The sequence below is a fragment of the Tympanuchus pallidicinctus genome, unplaced genomic scaffold (genome assembly GCF_026119805.1).
Source record: "Tympanuchus pallidicinctus isolate F22 unplaced genomic scaffold, pur_lepc_1.0 scaffold7, whole genome shotgun sequence".
Taxonomy (NCBI): Eukaryota; Metazoa; Chordata; class Aves; order Galliformes; family Phasianidae; genus Tympanuchus; species Tympanuchus pallidicinctus.
The window spans coordinates 1,934,746-1,958,584 of record NW_026294791.1 but is presented as its reverse complement, the minus strand read 5'-3'; the positions used below and the strand labels follow the sequence as shown (position 1 = coordinate 1,958,584).

The following is a 23,839-nucleotide window of genomic DNA, read 5'->3' as shown; positions in this document are numbered from 1 at the left end:
GACACTTCTCTTAGAATATTTTGCTTATCATCCTCTTGTTAAGTTTATTGTACTTACAAATCATTCCCAGACAGCCAGCTCCTTAGATATCTTTTCATTAAGAAAAAAAAAAAAAGAATAAGAAGGTTTAGTGTGTAATACACTCTCCCTGCAGGAACCGATTCCTCAGTGATGCTGACTACAAGCCTCTCCTTGTTTTAAAACACACAGCCATGCATCAGGCAGCGGGCTCCTCTCCCCAGAGCCACCTCCTGAGCCTCTATCTGTGCATCGCATCTCTGCAGCATCCTGCAAACCACGTAGGAGAAACTGCCTCTAATTTGTCCACCCACCTCACAGCGTGTCATTACCTTGCCCACTTCTTGCCATCAGACCCTTACAAATACTCTGCATTATTCTTTTTGGGGTGTTCAGGGCTGTGTCCGCTCTGGTTCCTTTGTTTAATGTATTTTTAGTTCTTCCACTGCGGTATGACAGAGTGCAGCATGTTCAAGGAAAAGTAGGGAGAATATTTGTATTGATTTCAAAATGCTGCAGATTAAGAGCAGATGTAGTATGTATTCCCCAAACGTATGTTTTAACTTTCATTTATGTGCTGTGCTGAACAGTCTTCAAGCCAGGAAGTGATTTATATTCGCTAATTGCATGCACTTTGGTAGATTTGTAGCTAAAAATAAGTGGTTTGTTTTTTAATTACAAACGATTTATCCTTTCACAGTGCCTGTATCTAACATCTAGAAGCAAACCAAAGACGTGGGGAATCTATGTGCAGTCTCCTGATCTGCCATGGACTTCTGTGGTGTCCCTAGGCTCTGGCCATAGGTTATCCCTGGGTCCACGCATCCCCAGCAGCTGTGGGGACTGGCCCACGAGGCTGAGCTGGAGGAACACTGCTCTCTTTTGTCCCATCAGAGGATGTTTTCCACGTGATCGGTGGCTGAGTGGACTTGCTGCGATGAGCATATGGAAAGCAGAGATTTGTTTATTGTGGTCAACTTGCTGTTAGTTAGATCAGCTCAGAAATAACTTGAAACTTCACCCTAGAGGGCCACGGCGAGTGAGCCCAGGATGGTGTTGCAGAAATCCTATCCCAGCTGTACAGCCTGACCTTCTCACTGACATTTCCTCTGTAACTACATGGTGAGTGTTGGGGCCCTAAGGGCTCTTATGGGTCTTGATGGCCCTGCCTGGGCTTACCTGGGGCCTGCCCCACACCCCACTGCTTAGGGATTCTGTCTGCGCCCAGCCCCTATCTGTGCTATTCGCAGAATACTTGTCTGTAAGGTTACCTCAGCTATGACTGGCTGTGGGCCCTGCTGGTTTCTGGAGAGAATTCCCTGCTTGACCTCAAACCTCTCTTCCCACCACAGACCTGTCTGACTCGACCATCATCACTGGACCTGGCCCTCACCTGTGGCACACTCTGTTCCCTGTCCTTTAAGGAGCAAGGATAAGCGCTAAAGTTCTAAAGAACCACCCAGAAAGGTGGGGCGAGGTCCTAAACAGGGATAAACTTCTCTGCTTTAAGGAGGTGACTGTCAGCTTAGCTCTTGAACCATCTCAGCTCCTGGTTCTTTGTGTCAGAAGCCAATTGAGAGGCCTCCATCTCCTTCCTAACACACAGCCAGGCGCTTACCTGGGTTTGGTCCTCCTGGGGCTCTGTTAGTGTCTGAGGAGAAACACGAGATTCATATGGCACAAAGCAAACCTGATTCAGCAGGAAACAAGGAGAAAATTCTTACAATCCTCTCTTTGTTCCCATCCTGCTTATTAACTTCTTGTTGAACAGATTCTGACTTCCAAAATCCTAACCTAAGAGTCCTGGGTACGTGAGCGTTCTGAACGGAGAGCAGCTGTCACTGGTGGTTCGCTGGCAGCGCCCCTCTGCCCACAGCCGTGGCACAACGGACGGCAGCGGCGCTCGGGGCGGCAGAGGAGGCGGACCTTGCAGACAAGGAGTGTGTAAAATGTTGGTTTCACTGTGGCACGGAGGGGTGAAAAGAGTTCCTCAGGTGCCAGGTGGGTTTCTGAGCTCCTGACTGACAGGAAGAAGGGATGCACAGCGAGTTTTAAACTCTCCGAGGGGAAAATTAGAAACCTCTCAACGTTGTGTGTGAAGGGCAGCTGAGAGATCACTTCCCTGGACCGCGAGCTCGTGGTTTCTTCGCCTCATTTCAATGGAAATGATCTTAAAAGTAAAGCGGTGCAGCCAAAGAGCTCAGCAGGGTACGCTCTGGGAAGCTCTGGCGCACAGGGCAGGCAGAGACAGAGGCAGAGGCAGAGACGATGGAAGAGGGGCGATTCCAGCCCTCCCAAAAACCCGCTCCCCTCAGAGCCCCGACGGCCGAGCGGGGCAAAATGGCGCCCGGCGGCGCGAAGCGAGCGCCTCCCCGGGGCCGCGGGGCGCGGGAGGCGGCGCGCGGGCCGACCGGCAGGGGGCGCTGCAGGGCCGGGCCGCGCGGGGGCTTCGCCGGGGCTGGGCCGGGCTGCGCGCGGAGCGGAGCGGGCGGAAAGTGACAAGTGAGGGCTGAGGCGGCCGCCCGCGCCGCCTTCCCCGCCCGCCGGCAGAGCGCAGCCCCGAGGGCGCGGCGCGGGACGGACGGAGGAGCGAGGAGAGAAGAGGAGAGGAGAGGCGGCCCCGCGGCGCTGCGCGGGCCGGGCCGGGACGCTGCGCGGTGGATGTCGGAGTAACGCGGCGTCGGCTCAGGAATGCGGCAGCCGCCCCGGCCGGGCGGCGGGGACGGGAGGCTCCTGCTGCTCCCGCTGCTGCTGCTGCTGCTGCGTGCGGGGAGCCGGGCCGAGCCGGCGGACACCACGCCAGGTAAGAGGGCGGCCGCCAGGGGAGCGGGCTGCGCTGAGCGCGGACGGGGCGCCGGGGAGCGAGGGCTGCGCTGCGCTGTATTGCGATGCATTGCGATGCGCTGCGCTGTATTGCGATGCGCTGCGATGCGCTGCGCTGACCGAGCGCGGGGCGATGAGCTCCGGGCTGCTCCGAAACTCCGCCGGGCTCCGGGGCGCAGAGCGCGGCACCGCGGGGAGCTTCTGTGGGGCGATGCTTCGCCGTGCCGTGAACTTCGTCAGCGTGTTTGTTTGAAAGAGCGGCCTCGCGGAACGCCCAGCCGCTTTGCTTTGAGGGCGCGTTCCTCGTCCCTCTGCTTTACCGAGGGGGGATTTCAGACCTATGGGGCTGCGCGCTGTGCTGGGCGGAGCGGCGCTGGGGAGAGAACGGAGAGGAGAGGTCGGGCTGTGCGGGGCTGAAGTGCGGGGCTGCTCGGGGCTGGAGGAGCTGCGCGGTGCTGGGCCGAGCGTTGGGGCTCGGAGCGCTCCGGCGCAGCTCGGCGGGATGGAAACGTCAAATGCGGCTTTCCGGCGTCTCCGAGGAATGCCGAGCGCGTTTAAGTGAGAGCCGGTGGAAGAGACAGGGCTGTTTGTGCAGGCGGTGCGGCTCCGGCGGTGCCTATAGCGAGCGGGGGGCTTTTTTCCGCTCTTACTGCTTCAGTGTAAGTTCGGAACGTTTGTGTTGTGCTATGGAGTCTTACGGGCTCCTGGAGCCTGGAGGGAAAGGAAACCCCACAACCATTCACTACTGGGAAAGATCTTTCAAAGTAACTTCACTTTAATGTGCCGATGGAAATTCATGATTACTAAGACAGTCATTAGCATACAATTATTTTCCACACTGAAGTATTTCGTAAGTGACGTCTTTGGCAAAAAATTACAATATCGACTCATGGGAGGATCAAGGGATTATATGTTGTGATGGACACATGTCCATGTGGCCATGTTACAGCCCTACATGGTTTCCCTCTCCCGCCCTCCCCTTAAAGTTTCCTTAAAGTTACCTTAAAGTTTCTTTAAGGTAATTGTAGGGTCCGGGGGATAGATGGAAACCTGCCCCAGGAAACCTGCCAGCCAGAGCCCTTCAGGCCTTACCCTTCACCCTCACCCTGACCTTCACCCTCACCTTTAAAAACAAAGCAAGAAACCAGCTCAATGAGTTACAGACATCACTTTTTCTGGCTGTGTCAAATAAGGCCATCTGTGGCAGCAGCCTGCTGTCCTCCAGACGTCACCCAGCACCCAGTGCTGCAGGAGGTGGATGCTGGCGCTGCTTCCCGGAGCTGTGGGGCTGACTGAGAGCCCTGTGGTGCTTTGCACGGTCCCAACACCTGCACAGTGCTGCTCCCATCTGGGGTCCCTGCTTGGGTGCCCTCAGCCAGCACACATCTGCAGATGTGCACAGAGTGCCCCTGCGTGCCGGAGCAGCGGGATGCGGCCGTGCTGTGGGCAGGATGCTGAGCAGCCATTGTCACAGCTCAGCTGAGGGGATTCTGTGAGACTGAGCTCAGATTGTCAAATCTCAGACCAAAACTATTCTGCTGTGTTGCTTTCCAAAAGCTCGTCATTTTTTTCCCCCTAGTTTTCCTGCTTCCCTTTTTTGTCCGTGACCTTCCCTTGCAGAGAGCACAACAAAACAAAAAGCACATTTTTCTTTGTGTGTTGGTGCTGTCTGTAATGCATGTTCTTCCCAAGGGTGCTCGCAGCTCGGCCCAACAGCATTCTGATTAAAACCACACCATTTCCGTGGATGTAAGGAATGGCAACTCTCTATCTTGGACGTGTTTTTATTCTCTGCAGCATCTGAAATGACTGTAGATATTACCTCTCCAGCTTTGTTATTGTTCAGTATGGTACCTTTGTGTGGTACCTTTGTGATGACTTGCAGCAGAAGAAGCCTGAGGAGCATTAAAACGCTTTAGGAGCTTGCAGTAAAACTGCAGATACTGGGTGATGCTTTAGGTGATGCACTGTGCTGTTCACAGAACGGCCCGGGTTGGAAGGGACCTCAAGGATGATGAATCTCCAACCCCCCTCCACACGCAGGGCCACCAACCTCCACATTTCACAGCAGCCCAGGCTGCCCAGGGCCCCATCCAACCTGCAGGGATCATCCAACACCTCCAGGGATGGACGGGGCATCACAGCCTCTCTGGGCAGCTGTTCCAGCATCTCTCATAGTAAAGAACTTCCCCCTGACATCCAACCTAAATCTTTCCTCCTTCAACTTAAAACCATTTCCCCTCGTCCTGCTATTATCTGCCCTTTCAAAGAGTTGAACTGTTGACTTCCTTGACTTGCCTATGAAAGGATGAGAGAAGATTGTTTCATTGACCTTGATTGTAGTTCTGGATGGAAGTTCCTTGTGGTATCAACAGGTGATCTTCGGGTTGTTTGTTTCTGTAATTAAGATCTGCTGGAGCTGCCATGCTGATTGTGTATGCACAGGAACTTGAAAGCTGCAAATTAGATCAGGGTTGGGAAACATCTGAAAGCTTGAGTGTGGATGTTAAGTACAAATACCTAAATCTAGGAAAAGAATGGAGGGAGAGAAAAGCTTCCCTGAGGTGTGACACTGGATGCTGCTTCTTGGAAACACGTGGGGAAATGCAGTGATCTTTTGAGGCTCAGAAAAGTGCCCCGGAGTGGAGAAAAAGCCCGTAAGTAAATGCAGCTGCTCTCCACATTGTGATTGTCTCACAGACTGGAGATGGTGCTCAGCCAAAGGCAGGAGATGTCTGACCTCAGTGCCAGGGAAGGTTAACAACAGCAAGAAATAAATGAAATATTAAAGCAAGGCGCTGCGCACAAGGGCAGAGCGCCGTCCTGAGGAGTCCGAGTTGCTGGGGACTTGGTGTGGGTGTTACAGTGTTGTACAAGGACGTGCTTTCACTCTGCAGCAAGGCTTTGGTACCACCTTCACAGTAGGATGTAGCCACCCCAGTGCTCAGCGGTGCAGTTTCGTAAGGGGATGAGATCTCAAGACAACAGTTAGTGGAGGCCATGGTGGAGGCCTGCGTTTTATTAAAAGGTTTTTTTTCAAGCCGGTCGGGTCATCTGGGGAAACTGATCCTTCCCAGTCCTTCCTGTGCCCCCGTGCCGCTCTCCTGTGGGGCTGTGGGCTGTGCTGCTCCATCCCAGCACTCTGCGCATCCGCTTGCTGGGCTGGGAGGGGACAGCGTGGAGGAGCACGGCAGCAGCCATGGGAAATGAAAGATCGGAGATAAGCGAGGGAAAATGTTCAACAACTTTATAACCTCGTCACACATTCCCTCCAGAGACTGGAAATAGCTGAGGATGTGCTTTTCTTACACTTGGAGCTTGAGATGATCTTTGGGAGAATACGTGCTTCCAGATTCACAGCATGAGTTGCTCTGGAAGGACGACTCCTGTGCCTTTGTCTGGGGGAGAAGGCACCGTCCTCCTTGGGCTGCTGGGCTGTCAGGGTCAGCGTGCAGGATGGTGTGCTGCCCACAGGGTTCTGTTATCTGCATGGCTTTAATCTCAGAGCTCAGGAGGACCTTGGAATTCTCCTAACTTAGGGAAGTGACCACTTCCAAAACCTCATCAGAGGGCATAAGGCGTGGGTCAGCTCAGGGGGTTCAGAGGCAGTGTGATAAGGGGAGCTGATGGGTGATGCAGCGAGTGAGACGTTCTGCAAGAGCCCTTTGAACGTCACATCTGGTGCTTCATCTCTCGTTGGACTGATGGCACTCTGAAGGGAACCTGTCTTTGTGCTTCAGCCTCCTGGCCACATGTAGGAAAAAGAGAGGATGCCATTGGTAGGGAGAACCTCATGTTCATTAGCCCAGTTGTGAGTGCCCAGCATGGAAGCACCTGGAAGCAGGGCTGCCTGCTAATAAGGCCTCGTGGTACAGCACCACCTTCCTGTGTTTCTTTAAATGATGTAAACTCTGCTTCCAGTCATACGTGGATCAGTTGATGGCAGGCAGAGGCTGCAGGTTACTATTTTGTTTTGTTTCCTCTAGCCCTAACGCTATGGAGAACTTATTATATGTGCTGCATTGAAGTGTCTTCAATTCAAGTGACTTTTCCACAGTCTTCCAGAATCTTCTTGTCTGATTTGTGAACAGAATTGGAGTGCCTGGTGATAGGGCTGCTCTTCTCAAAGGCTTTGATATAAAAGCAGGGAGGTAAAAAGGTACTGATGGGACTACAAGGATTGTTGGATAACAAGGAAACACCAGCGTGGTGCAGGGAATTTTGGGTTGCTGTGACGAGGCTGGACTGACGGATGTCCTTGTAAGTTTCAAGTTTGAGAAGGGCAACATAACAGAGGTCCTCCTAGGACTGGTGGATGTGGAAGCACTTGTATATCCTTGTTTAGTAAAAAAAGCTGGTACCAAATCGAAGAAAGAATAAACAGCATGCACTGGGTGTGCTTTGGTAATCTGAAACAGCTTGCAAAAGACTGTTTTTTGCAAATATTAACATGGTATGGAACTACTAATCATTGGAGTCCTTGAGATATTCAGACATCTGGAAAAGAAAAATAAAAAAGAATGAGTCTGGACTCAGTATACCCCAAGAGATCGAGCAGGAGTATTCCTGTCTTTCCCACACAACAAATTAAATGGAGCTTCAGTACTGTCTTTGGATTCTTGCACGGGATGAAGCTTTAAAGTTTTCAGCTCACCTGCATCAATATGTGCCTGCACACTGCTGCTCTGAGCTGCAAAGCCAGCAGTAAGTCACCTCTTGGACGTGGCTGGCAGAGGAGAAGCTGCATGCTGATGCTTGTGTTGCATTTCTTACAGCCTCAGCATCCATACATTTGAACACTTGTGGAATAAGTAACTAGGAGCCAAGAGGTTGGCTTTTTTAATCATCAAATTCAGTTAAAATCACAGAATCACAGCATGGCCTGGGTTGCAAAGGAGCACAACGCTCATCAGTTCCAACCCCCTGCTGTGTGCAGGTCACCAACCAGCAGCCCAGGCTGCCCAGAGCCACATCCAGCCTGGCCTTGGATGCCTGCAGGGATGGGGCATCCACAGCCTCCTTGGGCAGCCTGTGCCAGCAGTTCTGTCCTCAGAGATGACTGCTGTTGTATCCTCCAGAAGAGAGCAGAATTTTGGCCAGGAGACACAAAAGTGAGGTCAGAGCTGAGATTTGATGCCCTTCGAGTTCAGTCCTTGTTGCAGAGCTTCTGTCCCCACCTTCATCTTCAAAGTATCCTCTTCATTGGACTGTGAACGCTGCTCTTGTCCATGATGCCCTTACAGAGTTCCCATCTATCTGGGCACTGAGGAGTCCATACTGTGTTTACAGCAGTTTTTATTGCCTCTCCCAATTTTTGCAGAAGGTCACTTACCACAGTAATCTCCAAAATTAACTTCGCTTCAAATAAAAGGAATTATCTTTGTAATTGTTTTGTTTACTCAGCCTTCTTGATGTACTGTATAAGTAACAAGCGTTCTGTGCGTTTTATTTGCTATGTTCATTATTCATTCCATATGTTTTGATTTTATTTAGTTAGTTAGCTTTGAATGCGTTCTCTTTCCAGCAAATTGAGCAAAACTTAGCAGTGTGACAGAGACGTCCCTTTATCAGCAGAACAAGTGGAGCACGGAGAGCTCTGCCTGCAGTGCGAAGTTGTTTAATTCCCAGTCGATTCGTTGGGGTAGTGCTTGGTCAGCCTTTGCCTCTGACCGTTGGCTCTTGTGTCTCAGTCATTTCTCCTTCTACTTTTACAGCTCTTCTCTGAAGCAGCTCTCAGCTCTGTCATGGTGCTGATGCTTTCTGCATTATGCTTGCTCTGGAGCAGTGGTTTTGGGGCACGGTCCCCTTGCCCTGCATTGCAGCAGTACTTCTGGTTGTGGGGTGCCAGCATCGCTGGGGCCGTGACTCTGTGTGCAAACTCAGGGCTCCCTGCTTTTAAATTCACTTTTCTTGGCAGTTGGTCAGAGCAACCTTTGTAAGTGAGATGCAACCAGCTCACTTATGTGAGCTATTGGTCTGTCGCTGTGTTTTTAATTTACTGTAATTTAATAACTGACACAATGCTGGAATAAATAAATGGGCTGTGAACATTCTTGTAGACTTTGGGAGTCCAGCTCAGGGCAAGCTTTGGCTTTTAATTAACGCTGTCCATGAGATTTATTGTTAAAATAGTATCCTTTCAAATAAGTAAATCCAAAGCTGGGTAAGAGATGAATAATTGAAACCTGGTGTGGGACATCAGAAGGCAGCACGGAGCCTTCCCAGCAGGGCTGTGTCCTGTAAGGTAGGGCTCGTTCCGCTGCGTTGGGGCTGCCATTATTTATTCCCTCCCTGTATTTTCTGCATACAATGTGTTGCTGTGCATTGAAGAGCACGTGTTCTTCGTGCTGTTAGGGAAGGTAGGATGTGACACATGCATAAACCAGACTTCTAGCACAGTGTGGGGTGGTAGGAAGGCCGTCAGAGGCCCGGCTATGAAACGCCAAAGGCTTTTGGCTTCTTTTAGCCCCTACTGTTAGGTAAGGGCTCCAAAGAGAGGCCCAGGCAAGGGAAGAAGCTGCAAAGGCATCCTCTCATTACAGAGGAATCTCAGTCATTAGCAAACGTCTAATTTGTCAGGGATCAAAAGAAGACATTCCCCTGATTTTCTTCAGTTATGTGGGGGGAGATGATATCTGAGTGCCATTTTTCCTTGGAGACTCTGTTTGTAGGATGTGATTTATGGTCTCGCATTCTGTTCTTGAGAGTTTTTTGTTGTTGTTTCACATAATCTTTAAATCCTGTTGACTATTTCTGACCCTTACGGCTGGCTGTACAATGAACCCTGACCAGCAGTAGGAAGCTCCCAAAGCTTGAGAGCACTTCGTATGCAGAAATGTTGATGTTCCACATGCTGCTCTTAAGATCCTCGGTGTGCTGCTTGTCACAGCAGCAAAGCAAACTGTTCCTGATATGAGAACCTCTCTGACAATTGCTCAATTTTAGGCTGAATATTCTCAGGGAATGGCAAAGTGGGATGGATTTGCTTTCGTTTTCTGGTTTTGGTTGTGCTGTTCAGGTCTACACAGGTGTGTTAGGTTGGGCACGAAGCTGTCTGGCCTTCCTTCCTGAGTGGGTCTTAATGGGCAGCCAGATTTGGCAATGGTCAGAACTGTCTTTCTGACTCCAAAATCCATGATCTGTGGGTCTGTGAATGTCACAGTAGTTCTGGGGAAACTCACTGATGTGCCTTGAAAATTCATTGCGTCACTAATTGTTACTGGGAGGGGTGGGGGGAGGAAAAAGTATTCTCAGAATTGATAATTTTCAGTGGGTTTTCTCAGTTAAAAACAAATAGAGCCAACTGCTACCAGCCAACTTGCTGCTTTTCTTTGCCAAAAAGCTGTTGCATGGGCAGTGTAATCCTTTCTGTGAGCATTGCAGGTGGAAGCAGCTCCCAAAAATGCAGGATCTTTAACTTATGGTGGTTTTGAGGAGCTTGAATGTCACTTGTCCCTCATCCCTGTGGCCTGTTCAGCTCTGATTTAAGGCCACCTTGAAGATCTTGGGCTTGGAGCTCTTGAGAATTGGGCCAGAGTTTTGGGTGTGCGTTATGATTATCTGGGGAAACCTCTGGAAGAACGGTCCCATCCAGCTTTTAACATCCATGAGTAAGTCTAAGAGCAGCCCCTGCTTTTCCCCCAAAGATTTAGCCTGCCTGCAAGCACAAATATCTTAGCTGGCACCATTCTTCCTGTGGTGTCAGTGAATGAGTGGATTCGTTGCCCCAGGCGTTGCAGACACACATCCAGCAAGGGTCATCCTAGCAAGAACAATGCTGCCATTGCCTTTGATTTGGGGAAATTGCAGCCTGTAGGGTTCTGCACAGTTTTGTACTTGAGATATTTTTTGTCAGCTGTACAGCCATCTCCTGCCCAAACCCTGTAATTGTCAGAGGTTCGGTTACGCTGCTCCCTTTGGCAGCAGTTATCTCAGCAGATTATCAAGGGTAACTTCACATGGACTAATTGTAATAACTGAAAAGGCCTAGGGGGAAGAATTCTGTCTCTCCTTTGCAAGCGGGGGATTACGTGTGTATACATCCAGTGTAATTTGCTGGGAAGTGTCTGTGCGCCCATCTGTCAGAACTGTAAAGTCATCTGAAATATTACAACGGATTGTTACGTGGTGATAAGGAGGCTCAGCTTTCTTTTGCTCCTGTTGAGCCATCCGATGGAAGCTTTATCCACTTCTTTCTCTTCCCTTGCCCGCATGAGCTGGTGTCAGGCTCCTTGAGAAGACACTTGTCTTCTGGAAAGATGGCTGTGCCAATTCAGCCTTCATTTCGTCAGGTCTCGAGGCCTGCTCTTGTCCTGCTGTTGGTGACTGTGCTCCAACAGTGATGTGCTGACACGGGGGAGATGACTGCAGTGTAGAAGGGAAATGCCAGCTCAGCTCTGCCAGCTTTGCTGTGGTAGAGATCCTACATGCACATAGCAAGGGGCTTGAAACCAGATGGTAATTGCAGTCCTTTGCAACCCAGGCCATTCTGTGGTTCTACGATGCGGTCCTCCAGGGCTCAGCAATGAAGTGAGGCAGGTGAAAATAGCCAGCTGCAGCACCAGGGCCAGACTGATTCATTTGCCTGAGTCCTGTAAAGAATCCACAACTATCTTTCAGGAAATACAGTGGGCAGCAGCTTTCAGTCAGCCACAATTTATGACCTCACAGTCTTCCAGCTGACTTTAACTCAAGTGTTCTCTTCAGGATCTTATAAAATAACCTGAAAAATTGATTTTTCTATTAAAAAATGTGTTTGCTTAAAGCCATGTAAACAACTCCAGAGCTGTATTTTTTCTGTAGTGTTCCTGGGATTGAAGCTGTGTCTTTTGAACTGGAACGTATTAAAGCACACAGGGGTCTGAAGCTATTCAGCATGTCAGTTTTAGTTAAATAGCAGGTAAAAAGTGACCTATCTCACTGTTTGAAGAAGTTTATCTGTCCTAACTTTGGCCTCTGGAATCACTCTGTACACTTTTCTTGGGACTACTGAGGGAAACAGAGAGCAGGTCTCAATGGGAAAGTGATGTTGTGCAGTGCAGATCCATCCTTTGTGCATGGTGATGTTATCACCCTAAAGATGTGTCTTTAAACCATTAGCATGAACTCGGTGTGGTTGATGATGATCTGCTGCCAACCACAGAAGGCAAACTGAAAGATCACCTTGACATATTATCTTCATTTTCAATATTCAATCCATTCTAGTCGTTCTTTTTCATAGCAGATAATGCTGCTGCTTTTTTCCAGGCATGTTTCATGTTGCAGTGATCAGCACAGCCTTGCTGTGGAAAGTGATTTTTGGATGGGGTGTCCTGGAAAACCTGGTCCCGAGAGCAGGGAAGTGCAGTTGTTCTCATTGACTTCACTGGGACTTAAAGGACACGGTGCTTTGAGGATATGCAAGTTCAGAGTATTTCAGCTCCTGCACGCAGATGGGCTGTGATGGCCATGTGCTGCTGCTTCTGCAGGGCTGTGCAGCGAAGGAAATGGTTTTAAGTTCAGGGATGGAAGATTGAGGTTGGATGTCAGGAAGTTCTTTACTATGAGAGCGGTGAGGTGCTGGAACAGCTGCCCAGAGAGGCTGTGATGCCCCGTCCATCCCTGGAGGTGTTCAAGGCCAGGTTGGATGGGGCCCTGGGCAGCCTGGGCTGCTGTGAAATGTGGAGGTTGGTGGCCCTGCCTGTGGCAGGGGGTTGGAGATTCATCATCCTTGAGTTCCCTTCCAACCCGGGCCATTCTGTGATTCTGTGAAAGGAAATGTGCCTGGCACACAGAGCTGAGTCCTGCCCGTGCCCCTTTTCCCAAAGATGTGAGGTGTCCGCTGCAGGACGTGTGAAATGTGAATACTTTGAATTTTGTCTTTAGGCAGAATATAGTGTTGCGTTTGCTTCCTGCCCAAATGCCACGGGAGCAGGCAGGTTTTGATCTGCTCTGCGAGGTGTAGTTGTCTCAGCTTTCAGGGATGAAAGACGACTGTCATTTAAGGGCCACATGAGAGAACGGGGTCTATTCTTGCATTGCTCTTTGGGGGCAGGGAGAAAGCAAATGCTTTGCATACAGGAAAGTGTCTGCTTGGGGGGTATTTGATTTCACTAAACAAAATATTATCCAGCCTCCTTTGCATGACTTTCGTACCATAATGGGGTTAAAATGAACAGCCAGATGCAAATGGTTTCTTTTCTTCTTCCGTACGTGTTCTCATGCCCTCTACCAACCCTAACTTCTTTTTTCCTTTTGAAAAGAAATATATGTTATGAAATGGAAAAGGCAACTCGTTCTGCCTGGTAGCAAATAGCACAGAGCTCAGCTGAGCCCTGATGATTAGATACTCTTTATTCCTACTAGAGGTGCTTCACAGGCTGGATGCGTGGCTCGAAACAAGCACTTTTGTTTTTACATTTTAAATTAATCTATGCCAAGAAGGCATTTGTAATATTTGATGAAAGCTGATGCTAACTGGAACAGTTCTTGAACCTATATTTAGTAATTGCATGTGCAATTCAAGTAGAGCATTAGGAGCTCTCTGAGCATGAACTTCTTTTTCACCTTTCGGAGGCACATAAATAAATAAAGAAGGAAATGTTTGATGTGGTTTATTTAAATTAAAACTCTTGATTGGAGAACAGGTCCTGCTTTCTCACCTCCCCTGTGGCTTCTTTGGTCTTTCTTGGTTTTTGCATCGCTTCAGAGCTCTGAAATAGGAGTGATTTTTGTGTATGTAGAAGAAGGCCTTTTATAATCATCCGGATTTTTCTGTTTCACCCAAATCTATCAAACTTTTGTTCGGAGAAATGAAGGGGAAAACAGCTTGAAGTGACTTTTTCCTGTTGCACCAGCTGTGATCCGTGCTTGAATTCTGCAGAACTTACCAGTTTGAGCCAAACCAGGAAACGTTTTGGATGTTTTGTGAGGTTCATCTTTGATGTTCTGGGATCTGGGGCTTGTGTGGTGTATTTTGGATACGAGCCCAGGTGAAGATGCCCTGGAAGAGGGGTGTACCCAGCAGGTGAGGCTCTAGCAGCCCCTTTCTATCCTGGGCCTTTTCACTTGGGTTCTTCTATGGGAGCAGCGTGCTCTTTGGGGCGGTACTGCAGAGCTGCTCTGATGAATCATTTCTGCTGGCAATTCAAAGCCTTGGGGTTTTGTTTGGGTTTTACTGTATTCTTGTGTCAGCCAACATCTGCTTGGATGTTTTCTATTAACATCCCTTTAATTTTGGGATATGCTTTGCTTAATTGAAACTTTGAAGCTACAGAAAGATATTTTGAGCAAACCTGTTCTTCCTTATGCTAATGTAAATGCAGAATAAATACATACTGTGACCAATGCTGGTAATAAGTTGTCTTTGTTGAAGAGTCCATGATTTGAAAGTTTCTACTTCCCTTGGTTCAGCAAGCCTCCCAATCTCTTCACTATCTGAGGGTATTGCAGGGCTTGTGCTGCTTAACACAGAATACCTGGAAGGCAGAGTGTACCTACAAGGCATGGATGAGAAGCAGTTGTTACTCATAACTGAGCCATGAACCACTTTGCATTCATTTTTTTTACCCCAAAAAAGCATTTAAATGCCTTTTTTTCTTGTACATGTGCCAAAAGCATGGGGCAGCTGTAGTCCTAAATGAGCATCCTGGTCTGGTGCTAGAAACGTGGTATGGTTCAGTTCTTACGTGCACATGATGAACAGCAGAGAAACACAGCATAGCATGAAGTTATGCAGCAGTGGCAGCTCTTCAGTTGGTTTGTGTTTATAAGCAGATGCTTATTCTTTAATCTAGGGAATGGTTGGTATATTACCCACAGTGTGACTGATTTACCAAGAGATGCAGTCAATTTGTTTCCAGGCAGAGACGTGTCTGGGCTAATACAGTGCAGGCACACTAATGACAGTGCAGGTTTTGGTGCTTTTTTTCCTTACTTTCCAGGCTTTTTTAGAGACTGGGGTTATTAAAAATAAAAGTAAGGAATCCATCTGTAGCAGTTTATGTTTGGAGGGCAGGATGTAGCGGGGGGCAGCAGAGTTACAGATGTGCACGTGCCCAAACCCTCTGAATGGCATTAGCAAGAGAGAGGTGCAGCTTAATGTTGGCAGTCAGCTAAAACCACTGACCTGTTTTTCTTTCGGAAACCCTGTTTATAGCAGAAGGTTTGTATCTCAAATAAAATTATCTTTATGCGAATGGGAACTATGCTTGTAATGATTTAGTTTAGAAAAGTAATGTCAACACCCCAAAGGATTCCTGGCTTTGGATTTCCTGGTGTCCAATGGGAACCTTTCCTTGGGGCTGGCTAATGTCTCGTTTCGACTTCTGCTGCAGCACACAAAGAGCCTTGACAGCCTCCAAACCAATAATATCTTACTTATGTTTCAATATATGAGTAACAGCACAGAGATTATCTTTTTGTGATGTCGTTAGCTCTCTGACATACTGTAGCCAGATGAATGCGGGTCCTTCAGCATTTTGGAGAACAGGAATGTATCCCTTTAAAACAAATGTGTGTTGTAGCAGGGATGCGCAGTAACGTTGCTCGCTGAGGCAGAGCTGTGCTCTTTTAATTAAGAAGCTCTGTTAGCAGAGCACATGATATTTCTTCCTCCTCATGCTGTTTCTTTCCTCTTTCCTAAACTCTTTTCTCCTCTGTGTTTTTTCACAGCCCTTAGGAGCCCCTCATTTTCAAAGTCATCCCCTGCTGACTGTTTTGAGGTCTGCCCCAGCAGTTCCTTCAGCTCTGATTGAAAAGAAGCCCTTTTATTGGTTACTTAAATAATTCCATTGCTGTGTGATGAGTTTCTCTGCAGCAGTGGAGGAGCAGCAGGGACTGAAGCTGCCGGTGCCTCTGTGTCCATCCGTAGTGATGCTGCAGCATCCAGCCCACGTGGCGTTTGGGCATCCCTGCTTTGTCACCCAGTGCTGGGGATGCTGTGGGTGACTGCAGCAGGGGGTGCCTGCAGGAGGAGCTGGTGGAGGAGCTGCACTGTGCAGCACATTGCTGGGAATGCTGGGCTGCTGATGGAAGAACTGTTCCATGCACTGTGGCTGCAGATGTTCCTGGGCGAGTCTTATGGCAGGATCTGGTGCTTTGTCTGCTAAAGCAAGAAGTGAGAGCTCCTCCTGCTTATCTCCTTACGGAGGCAATGGCTGTGGTGATGAAAAATGCCTCAAGCTGTTCCAGCTCTGCAGGCCTGGTTTGATTTTTCCCTCTGTTCCGCAGCGTATGCGCACTGCCTGTGTTTGCCCTTTTTCTTCTACTGACAGTGAGTATCTTTTATTCACTCTTGTCCTGAGGCTTTGAAAACAGTAACTTGCTTTTTAATGTGGTATCTGCTGGTTCCTAGATTACTGCTATATGCAAAGAGCTGGGGACATCTGTGTTTGTTCAGGAAACAACGGGGGATGCAGCGGATGGAGAAGAGATGAGTTTGGTGAGGCACCGGGAGCTGGCGAGGTGCACTGAAGAAAGTGTTAAATAACAATCTCTGCTTAAGGCTTCAATCCAGCAAAGCACTTAAACGTATATCGTAACTGTAAACAGTGGAGACATCCAGTTGATTTAAATGGAACTGCTTTTGTGTTTAAGGCGAGATATTCACTTGAGTGCCTTTCTGGATCAGGGCCTAAGTGAGTGAGAGTTGGAATTGTTTTTAATTGTGAGGATGAGACCTGCAAGTGAGACCTGACCTGTGCCATGGGGCAGCCAGGGGCTCAGGAGCCTTCCCCAGGACCCATCCCTGCTGCTGCCTTTCTGCTGTCTGCAGATGTGCTGCTGCTTCCCCACCTGCATTCAGGCCACGGGACTCGTGCAGGATATTTGCCTCTGAAAGGTGCAAGGAGTTCACAGGGGAAATAAAAATCTCTACTTGCAACATTGGGCTATTTACAAGGAGTGCCATGGATGGAGTTTTTGTCAGCAGGTAGGTAAGCTGTGCTGAGCTGGTGCTGGTGGTATCAAACAGAGGGGAAAGTCCCAATAGAAAGGTGACAGGAGCGAAGGTGAGACTCAGATTTGCTAAAGAATAATACTTCCTAGTATTGTTTTTATTGTGGGTAGCACCTGCAGGGCTTACACAAGATGTATGGCACACTGTGCAAACGCCTGGTAAGGCCCAGCTTCCTTTCTCTGCTAGTTTCATGGTCTGAATCTCAGTGGAGGGGATGTCAGTGGCAGTGTCTTTCATTGCAGCAGGAGTTTGCCTTAACCATGAAATGAAGTGTGAGAAGGAAGAGCGACCCAGGGGAAAGGTTTGACCAAAAGTCACATTAACAAGTTAGTAAAGTGAGGACTGCCAAGCATCCAGCAGCACTCTGGAGCTGCCCAGCACACTTCTCCGGAGGTAAATGACAGAATATAGCAAGCTCTGAATGTAGCAGTTCTTCTGTTAATCTCCAGCTGTGGGCTGTGTGTGTATGTGCAGCCGTGCTCCATAAAGACCCATCCAAGTGTTCCTAGCTATGCCCCAGGACAGGAAATACACCTGACAAGGCTATAATTTGTAGCACGGTGTGTAACACCTTTTCATAAGGCTTTGTTTCATATTCCTTTGGCTAAATCTTCCTACAAATTTTCCTAGCACACAAACTCTGTCATTGTTTTGGAAAATGCAGGTCTGACCACCGTAAATGGGTTTGTATTTCCAACAGAGCAGTTATTTAATTTCCTGTTGGAAGTCGGCAGAGGTTGGCACTGTGCTCTCGGTGGCAGGGTGCCAGAGGAGTTAACATCTCTAGTCTGTCCGAGATTGCAGTTGGATTCAAGCAAACTTTATATATTCAAACCAATATATATAGATATATATAAAATATATAAATATATTTTTTTGATTAAAGTTCTTAAACTAGCTGGGGAGTGAAGGGTGGCAGGGGGGAGGTAGGGTTCTTTCCAGCATGAGAGCAGCTTTTGTTCGTCCTTCTGCTTGTGCAGTCCTGATTTTCTTGCCGACTTGATCTCACTTCATAGTTCTCCAGCAAGGCACCACAGAAGGGTGACTGAGGTGTGATGCTGAAGCTGGCTCTCGCAGTATAAACACTCGTTCCCTGATGCAGTGACCTCCTTGGGACCCATGGTGCTGGGGGCTGGGTGCCAAGCTTTGTGTGATGGAGCAGGGATGATGCTGAAGTCCTCACGTCCCTTAGGGGCCTTCTCAGAGGATCCGTTCAGCATCCACAGGGCTGAGCGGTTGGAAAATGTTGTCCTTAGAGATGAGTGCTTAGAAATTACTTGGGAGGCAAACTCTTATAAACAAAAGAGAGAGCCTTCCTCAGCGTTTGCTTTAAATACACAGCTTGAACTCTGCAAGAATGAGTTGGACTTGCTCTGTGCAAAAGCACAAGATACCTTGGGTGCCTGATGCTGTATATTTCCTTTGCACAATAGAGTTGTGGCTCATGTGGACCTCCTGGAGCACCACTTTGGTGCCTGGAAGCCTTCAAAGCAAGGCTGCTGTCTGCACAGCGTGCCCACAGCTGTGGTCTGCTATGAGCACAAGTTGCTGGGGGTAGGAAGCTGTGGGCATTGCCATGCAGGGATCAAGCTGGCTGTCCTTGTAGTCTTGAGTAACTCTGGCTGGAGGTGATACTTCACTGCAATCTGTTGGGATTCGCCCTGCTGGGACCTGGAGCAGCTGCTGGTGCTCGGTGGGTTGGGAGACATCATAGAGAAACATGCACAATTTCTATATTGTAGTTAATATCTGTGCTCACTTTCTGTGGCTTATCTGCTGCTGTAGTACGTAAAGCTGCATGATGGAAAGCAGAAGAGAGATAAAAAGCATATTTTGAGCAGTTGTCATACTTTGATATTGTTTCTTAAAAGATATTCTTGACTGATGATAACGTTTAGTGTAGACCATTGATACCAATTGAATCAGAGCTGGGAGGAACTAAATAACTTCAATGTGTCAGAAGAGCTGGATCTTTTTTTCATTGAGTTCTCAAAGAAAGGAAAACGGACATAAAAAGTGAAATTTATAAAGTGTGTAAAAAAACGATACGCCTGAACTTATGTACTGCAATAATGTACTTCTGCCACTTTTTGATCACTCATTTAATAAGATCTGTAGGTCTTTTTTTCTTTGCTTCAGCATACAGATGGAGGCACTTCTCTGTATTTATATCCAGGAAGGCAAGTTAGAGTGTGTTCTTTCCATGTGCTCATGGAGCTCACAGTTATAAGTGCACAGGGACAGGAGACCCTCTGGTCCTTCACAGTCTCATTTGGGTGTTAAATTTCATGTTGAAAATATGGTTCTTATTGCAGCTTGGCAAGCTGCAGAAAGAAGCAGATCTTTCCAATGTTCCATCTAAAAGAAATACAGCGCTCCCAATTTTTGTTTCTCTGCTGCCCCTCGGTAAGCTTATCCAGAAGTTTTCAATTGTTAGAGTAGGTTTGATCCAGAGATCTCAGATGTGTTTATAAACATTTTTTTAATTTTTTCGCCGTATAACACTGTGAGTTAGATATGTGTGTTCTCCATTTAGATACATGTAGAGGAATGTGGCTTTAATAGCTTTTCTGAGATCCTGAGAGAGAGAGCCCAGAGCAGGGAATGAAAGCCAGGGATGTTCTCTTCCAGATGCCTCTATTTTAACAAAATTCTAAGATCAAAGCTCTGTATTTTTGCAGTAGTTTGGGGCCTTGGCTGTGTGTGTGTCTTTTCCACCTGGTACATATGTGCGTATTGTGATTTACTGGACTCGCTGAATTCATAAGATCCAGTGGAAGCAACTCTAAAAGGTATATAGGGAAATCTGTGGCTCTTCACAGAGGCTGTATTTCTGATGCAGAGATGTTTTCCTATCATGCAGGAACGATGAGAGGTGCAAATGAAAGAGATAGGGGCCTCAGGCACACGAGGGAAGCATTGAGACACTGGAACTGAGTTTGCCAAAGATGAGAACAAAATCTTGCGGCAAACATAAAGCAACAAAATGAGCAAAGCTGCGACACAGAACGGGACTGAGGCTCTAAGTGGTGATGAGAGCAGCAGAAAAAGAGCCGAAGGGCATGTGCTGGCCTGGGGTTTGATGCAGAGGAGCAGTTCTCAATAGGTGAAACTGAAGAGCAACGTGCCTGATGTCTTTTTTTTTTCTCCCTACTGCTCTTTGCTCTGCCCTGACAAAGCATAGACAATGAATGCAAAGTTGTAAGGACTACAGTCTCAGGCTGGAATAAGCAATCAAGAGAATGTGTGGGTAAATGGGATGTTTTCTGATTGCTCATGTCAGCTCTGTAACAAACCTCCCAGTCCATCTCAGGAGTGATAGCTGCTGTCTTTGCTCACTGATGGAAGGGCCTGGAAAACTGGAAAAACATAAAGCCTGTTAGCGAGGAGTGCTGAGGAATTGCACATCAACCTACTTAACAACAGATAAATTATTTGCAGGCAGCTGGGAGATAACAAGGAGATAAATAGCAAAGCTAAAATGGTTTTGTCAAGCACAAATCCTGTCACGCCAAACTCATTTCCTCTTGCAGCAGTGAACTGAGCCTCGTGGAGAGCAGCAGATGACATATCTTGAGGTCGTGTAAGCTTCCACTGTCACATCTCATGTGCTGCTCTTAGGAGCCCTCTGCCAACACCTGGCCTTGGTGAAAGCATGCAGAGAGAGGGCAGGCCTGGAGCCACGGTGTGCCATGGGCAGCTCCTGGGGTCTGCAGGGAAGCAGAACTTCTTAGATTAAATCAAATCTTCATTTGAATCTTAGATTCATTCAGATCTTAGATTTGAAATGTGATCAGGCTGCAGCTCTTCTGAAACGATCAGGGAATTTTCATGGGATGGAAATGGAGCGGAGTCAACAGTGCTACACTGTGAGGAGAAGGCAAATGTTGTGCTTGGCTGTGTCGGTGCAGCAGGACCAGCGGGATAAGAAGTTGTCTGTCCTGCTGCTTGGCTTGGGTGAGACCACAGCCGGAGCACTGCTGGGCCTGGCAGTGGGAGACACGTCATAGGAAATGTATTGGATCAGCTGCAGAAAGTCCAGACAGGACAGCAGGGATTGCTGAGGAGCAGGAAGGCATCGCCCACGAGGACAGACTGATTGAGCTGGGGCTGCATCAGCATGTAGAAGTAAAATAAGCAAGCAGATATGAGGAGCCTTTGGTAAATAAGCTGTTAGAGGCAGGAGAAGGAAGACAGCTTCTTCCCAATGGAGTGTTTGCTAGGACAAGTGACATAGGGAATACTTTGCAGCCGAAGAGATTTAATTTAGATATGGGAAAAAGCTTAACAGGGTAAAGAAAATAAAGCCCTTCACAGTCCTGGGAGGCTGTGAAATCTGTGTTGCTTGAGGTCTTAATCAAGAGATGAGATTCGCATCTATTAGGAATGGGTTTGGGGAGCGAGGTGGCAAGAGAAGTCCGCCTCTGGTTGATCTGGTGATTCAAAAGAGATCCTATAGAAACAAGCTGCAGTGAATAATCTCTGGACAACTCCCTGTCCTATTTCTTCCAGCGTTTACAAATAGACACATTAATTAAAGCAGTAATAGCATTGCGCCTTAATTATTTCTCACCTAAGACTCGGTGGAGAGCGAGGTGCTTTCTTTATGAGAGCCTGTTCAGACCCGAGCTGTCATGCATGCTCCTGAAACCCTCATCTTCCATTGCTCCTGGGACTTTGTAGCCAAGGAAGGATGCTGCTGCCCTGCACATCTTTCTTCTGCGTGCTGGGGGAGGCCGGCAGTGCTGTGGGTGGCATTCACCTGCGGTGTTTCTCTGAAAGCCTATTAGTCTTTCCTCGTAACAAAGTACGTTTGTAGTTCTGTCCAAGGAGATGACAAATACATCTACTTTATTAATCACACGAGTCACTTGAGAACAGCAAAACATCAAACATTTTGAAAGGATTGAATATGTCAGAATCTCTAATGTTTTTTCTGTATCTCTGTAATAGTCTTTGATTCACTCCTGACTTCCCAAGTAGTGTGAGTCTGCCAAAAAGCCCAATCACTCAACACCAGCCCGCACCACTGAATAGACTTAGGCTCACTGTCGTTTTGAGTTAATACATCAGTGATGAGCCTAGGCCAAGAGCAGGAAAAAAAAATCCATCGTCCAAAGTTGTGTGAGCCATTAAGAGGAGTAGCTCTGCTGGGACTAGTTTACATCTAAGTTAAATACCAGATATGAGGGGTTGTCTGTGCTGAAAAATAAGTAGTCTGTCGTTATACAGAAAACAGAGGCCCGTTTCTCTACGTACATGTGTCTAACTCACAATTTAGGCCCCAAAGGATGTGTCTGTTGAAAAGAGGAGGCAGAGATTGCCAAGAAAAAAAGGCATGCCCTGCTCAAATAACAAGGATTGCTTTCCCCTTTTCCTTCCTCCCCCCCCCACTATACATATGCACATATTCCCCTCACTCCCTTTTTTTCGTTAAGTACTCAATATTTTATTCAAATGAGTGATTTCCCTAGCTGGGTTGACCTGTGGTCTCCTGAGTCGGAGTGCTGTGTTTAATTTCTCTTCCTCTCATTGGGAACCCCAGCATGTTTTTTGCCACAGTAATTTCCACCTTTAACACGAGCCTCTTGTGAACTCTGCGGCTGCTTGCTGTCCTGTGAGGATCAGCTTCAACCTTTTAATATTAATTAACTGCATTTTAGGTAAGAAATATGTTGTGTGTAACAGCGTCTGTCGGTCCTGCGGGAATCCCAGGAGGCTGCCAGAACCTCACAGCGCAGAATCCCAGTGCAGACTACCTGGGCTTTATAGAACCATGCAGTCCTTTAGCATTGGCCACGGGGCCTGTGGTCCCTCGGTCCCACGTCCTGCTGGCAGCACTGTTGCCTTCTCCTCTGCCATGTCACACACGTGTGCTCTGCTTCTCTCTGTGGGTCTGGCTGTTTTTCTCCTGCTGGTTCCTCCAGGCCTCGTAAAGCTGCACGTGGTGCAGAGATGTGTTTTGGGGGCTGCTGGTGCTTCCACTCCAGTTGGCCTGCAGCGTGTCTGGCTTTGCAAATACTGCTTACATATACTTCGTTCTCACACTGCGTCCCATTCAGGCAATGTAAATTGCTGTAATGCAGGAGTGGAGTCCGACCTGCTGCACTTTGTTAAGCCTTTATCTGTAACTGTTGCCGGTGCTCTGCGTGGTATTGAGCAAAGGAATAAAGAGAGAGGTAGTCAATAAGAAATAGGTACTTGTTTGTAAAGCCTTGTGGTGGTAAAAGTGTACCCAGGCCTGCCTTGCTTCTGATATTTACTTGAAAGGAACCTGAAGACAAGCAGAGGATCGGAGAGGTGAGTGAGCCTTCTTTGGGCTGACATGGGAGCACACAGCGTCTCTTGCAAGAGAGTTGGTTGAAGCTCGATGGGTTGAGATGTTTAAATGGGACTGGACAGGGCTGTGGGGCAGCAGGTCCTCCCTGGCAGTGGCCGGGGTGTGCAGGCTGCTCTGGATCAGGGCTGTGCTGGCTGAAGGTGCTGCTCCTGTGATCTCAGTGCATCTCCCATAGCATTTTTAAACTAGCTGCCTACTTAGCTAACATTAAAGTTAGGAGATTTTTCTGTTCAAAAGTAAAAGAGAACTTAATGCGAAGTCCCTGTAACGTGAGCCTTGGTGGTGGTCCTGGACAAGCCCCAAATAGATTTTGGTTGATAATGTGTAACGTAAATGCAATGAGTAGCATGTGTTTGTTTGTTTGTTTTCCTAAGGGAAAAATAAAGGCCCCAGGAAGGGGCTCCAGCAGGTCCTTCTGGTTGGTGCCTCGGGTTGAGTGACTGCTCGTGGTCTTTAAATTCCATACCAACAAAGAACTGTATCTTTAGACTTGCAGATCTTTTTTTTTTCCCTTTAAGAACAAGTCCTTAAATCTGTTAAACCATATTTTTATTCCTAGAATTCTTTGGAAAAATAGCAACAGATCTTTTTTTTGGTTTTTTGCTGTTGTTGTTTTTTGTTGGTTTCTTTGTTATCCTCTGAGCTTTGGCACCATCACAACACGTTACTACTTATTTCTGTGGGAAGTGGGAAGACGTTTTCTCAGCCATCACACAGCGTGC

At 47.9% G+C, this 23,839-nt stretch overlaps 1 protein-coding gene across 5 annotated transcripts in view; it reads left to right on the top strand.

The window, feature by feature from the left end:
• Nucleotides 1–23,839, top strand: part of ROR1 (receptor tyrosine kinase like orphan receptor 1) — a 146,449-nt gene that overhangs the window by 10,582 nt on the left and 112,028 nt on the right. Inside the window, exon 1 of one of the 5 annotated variants that reach the window (XM_052666851.1) lies at nucleotides 2,516–2,821. The exons of the other annotated variants lie outside the window; for them this stretch is intronic. Coding sequence (XP_052522811.1) covers nucleotides 2,710–2,821 — 112 coding nt within the window. The 5' untranslated portion in view covers nucleotides 2,516–2,709. Of the gene's footprint in view, nucleotides 1–2,515; nucleotides 2,822–23,839 lie in introns of those variants that run through there. 5 annotated transcript variants of the gene reach the window in all.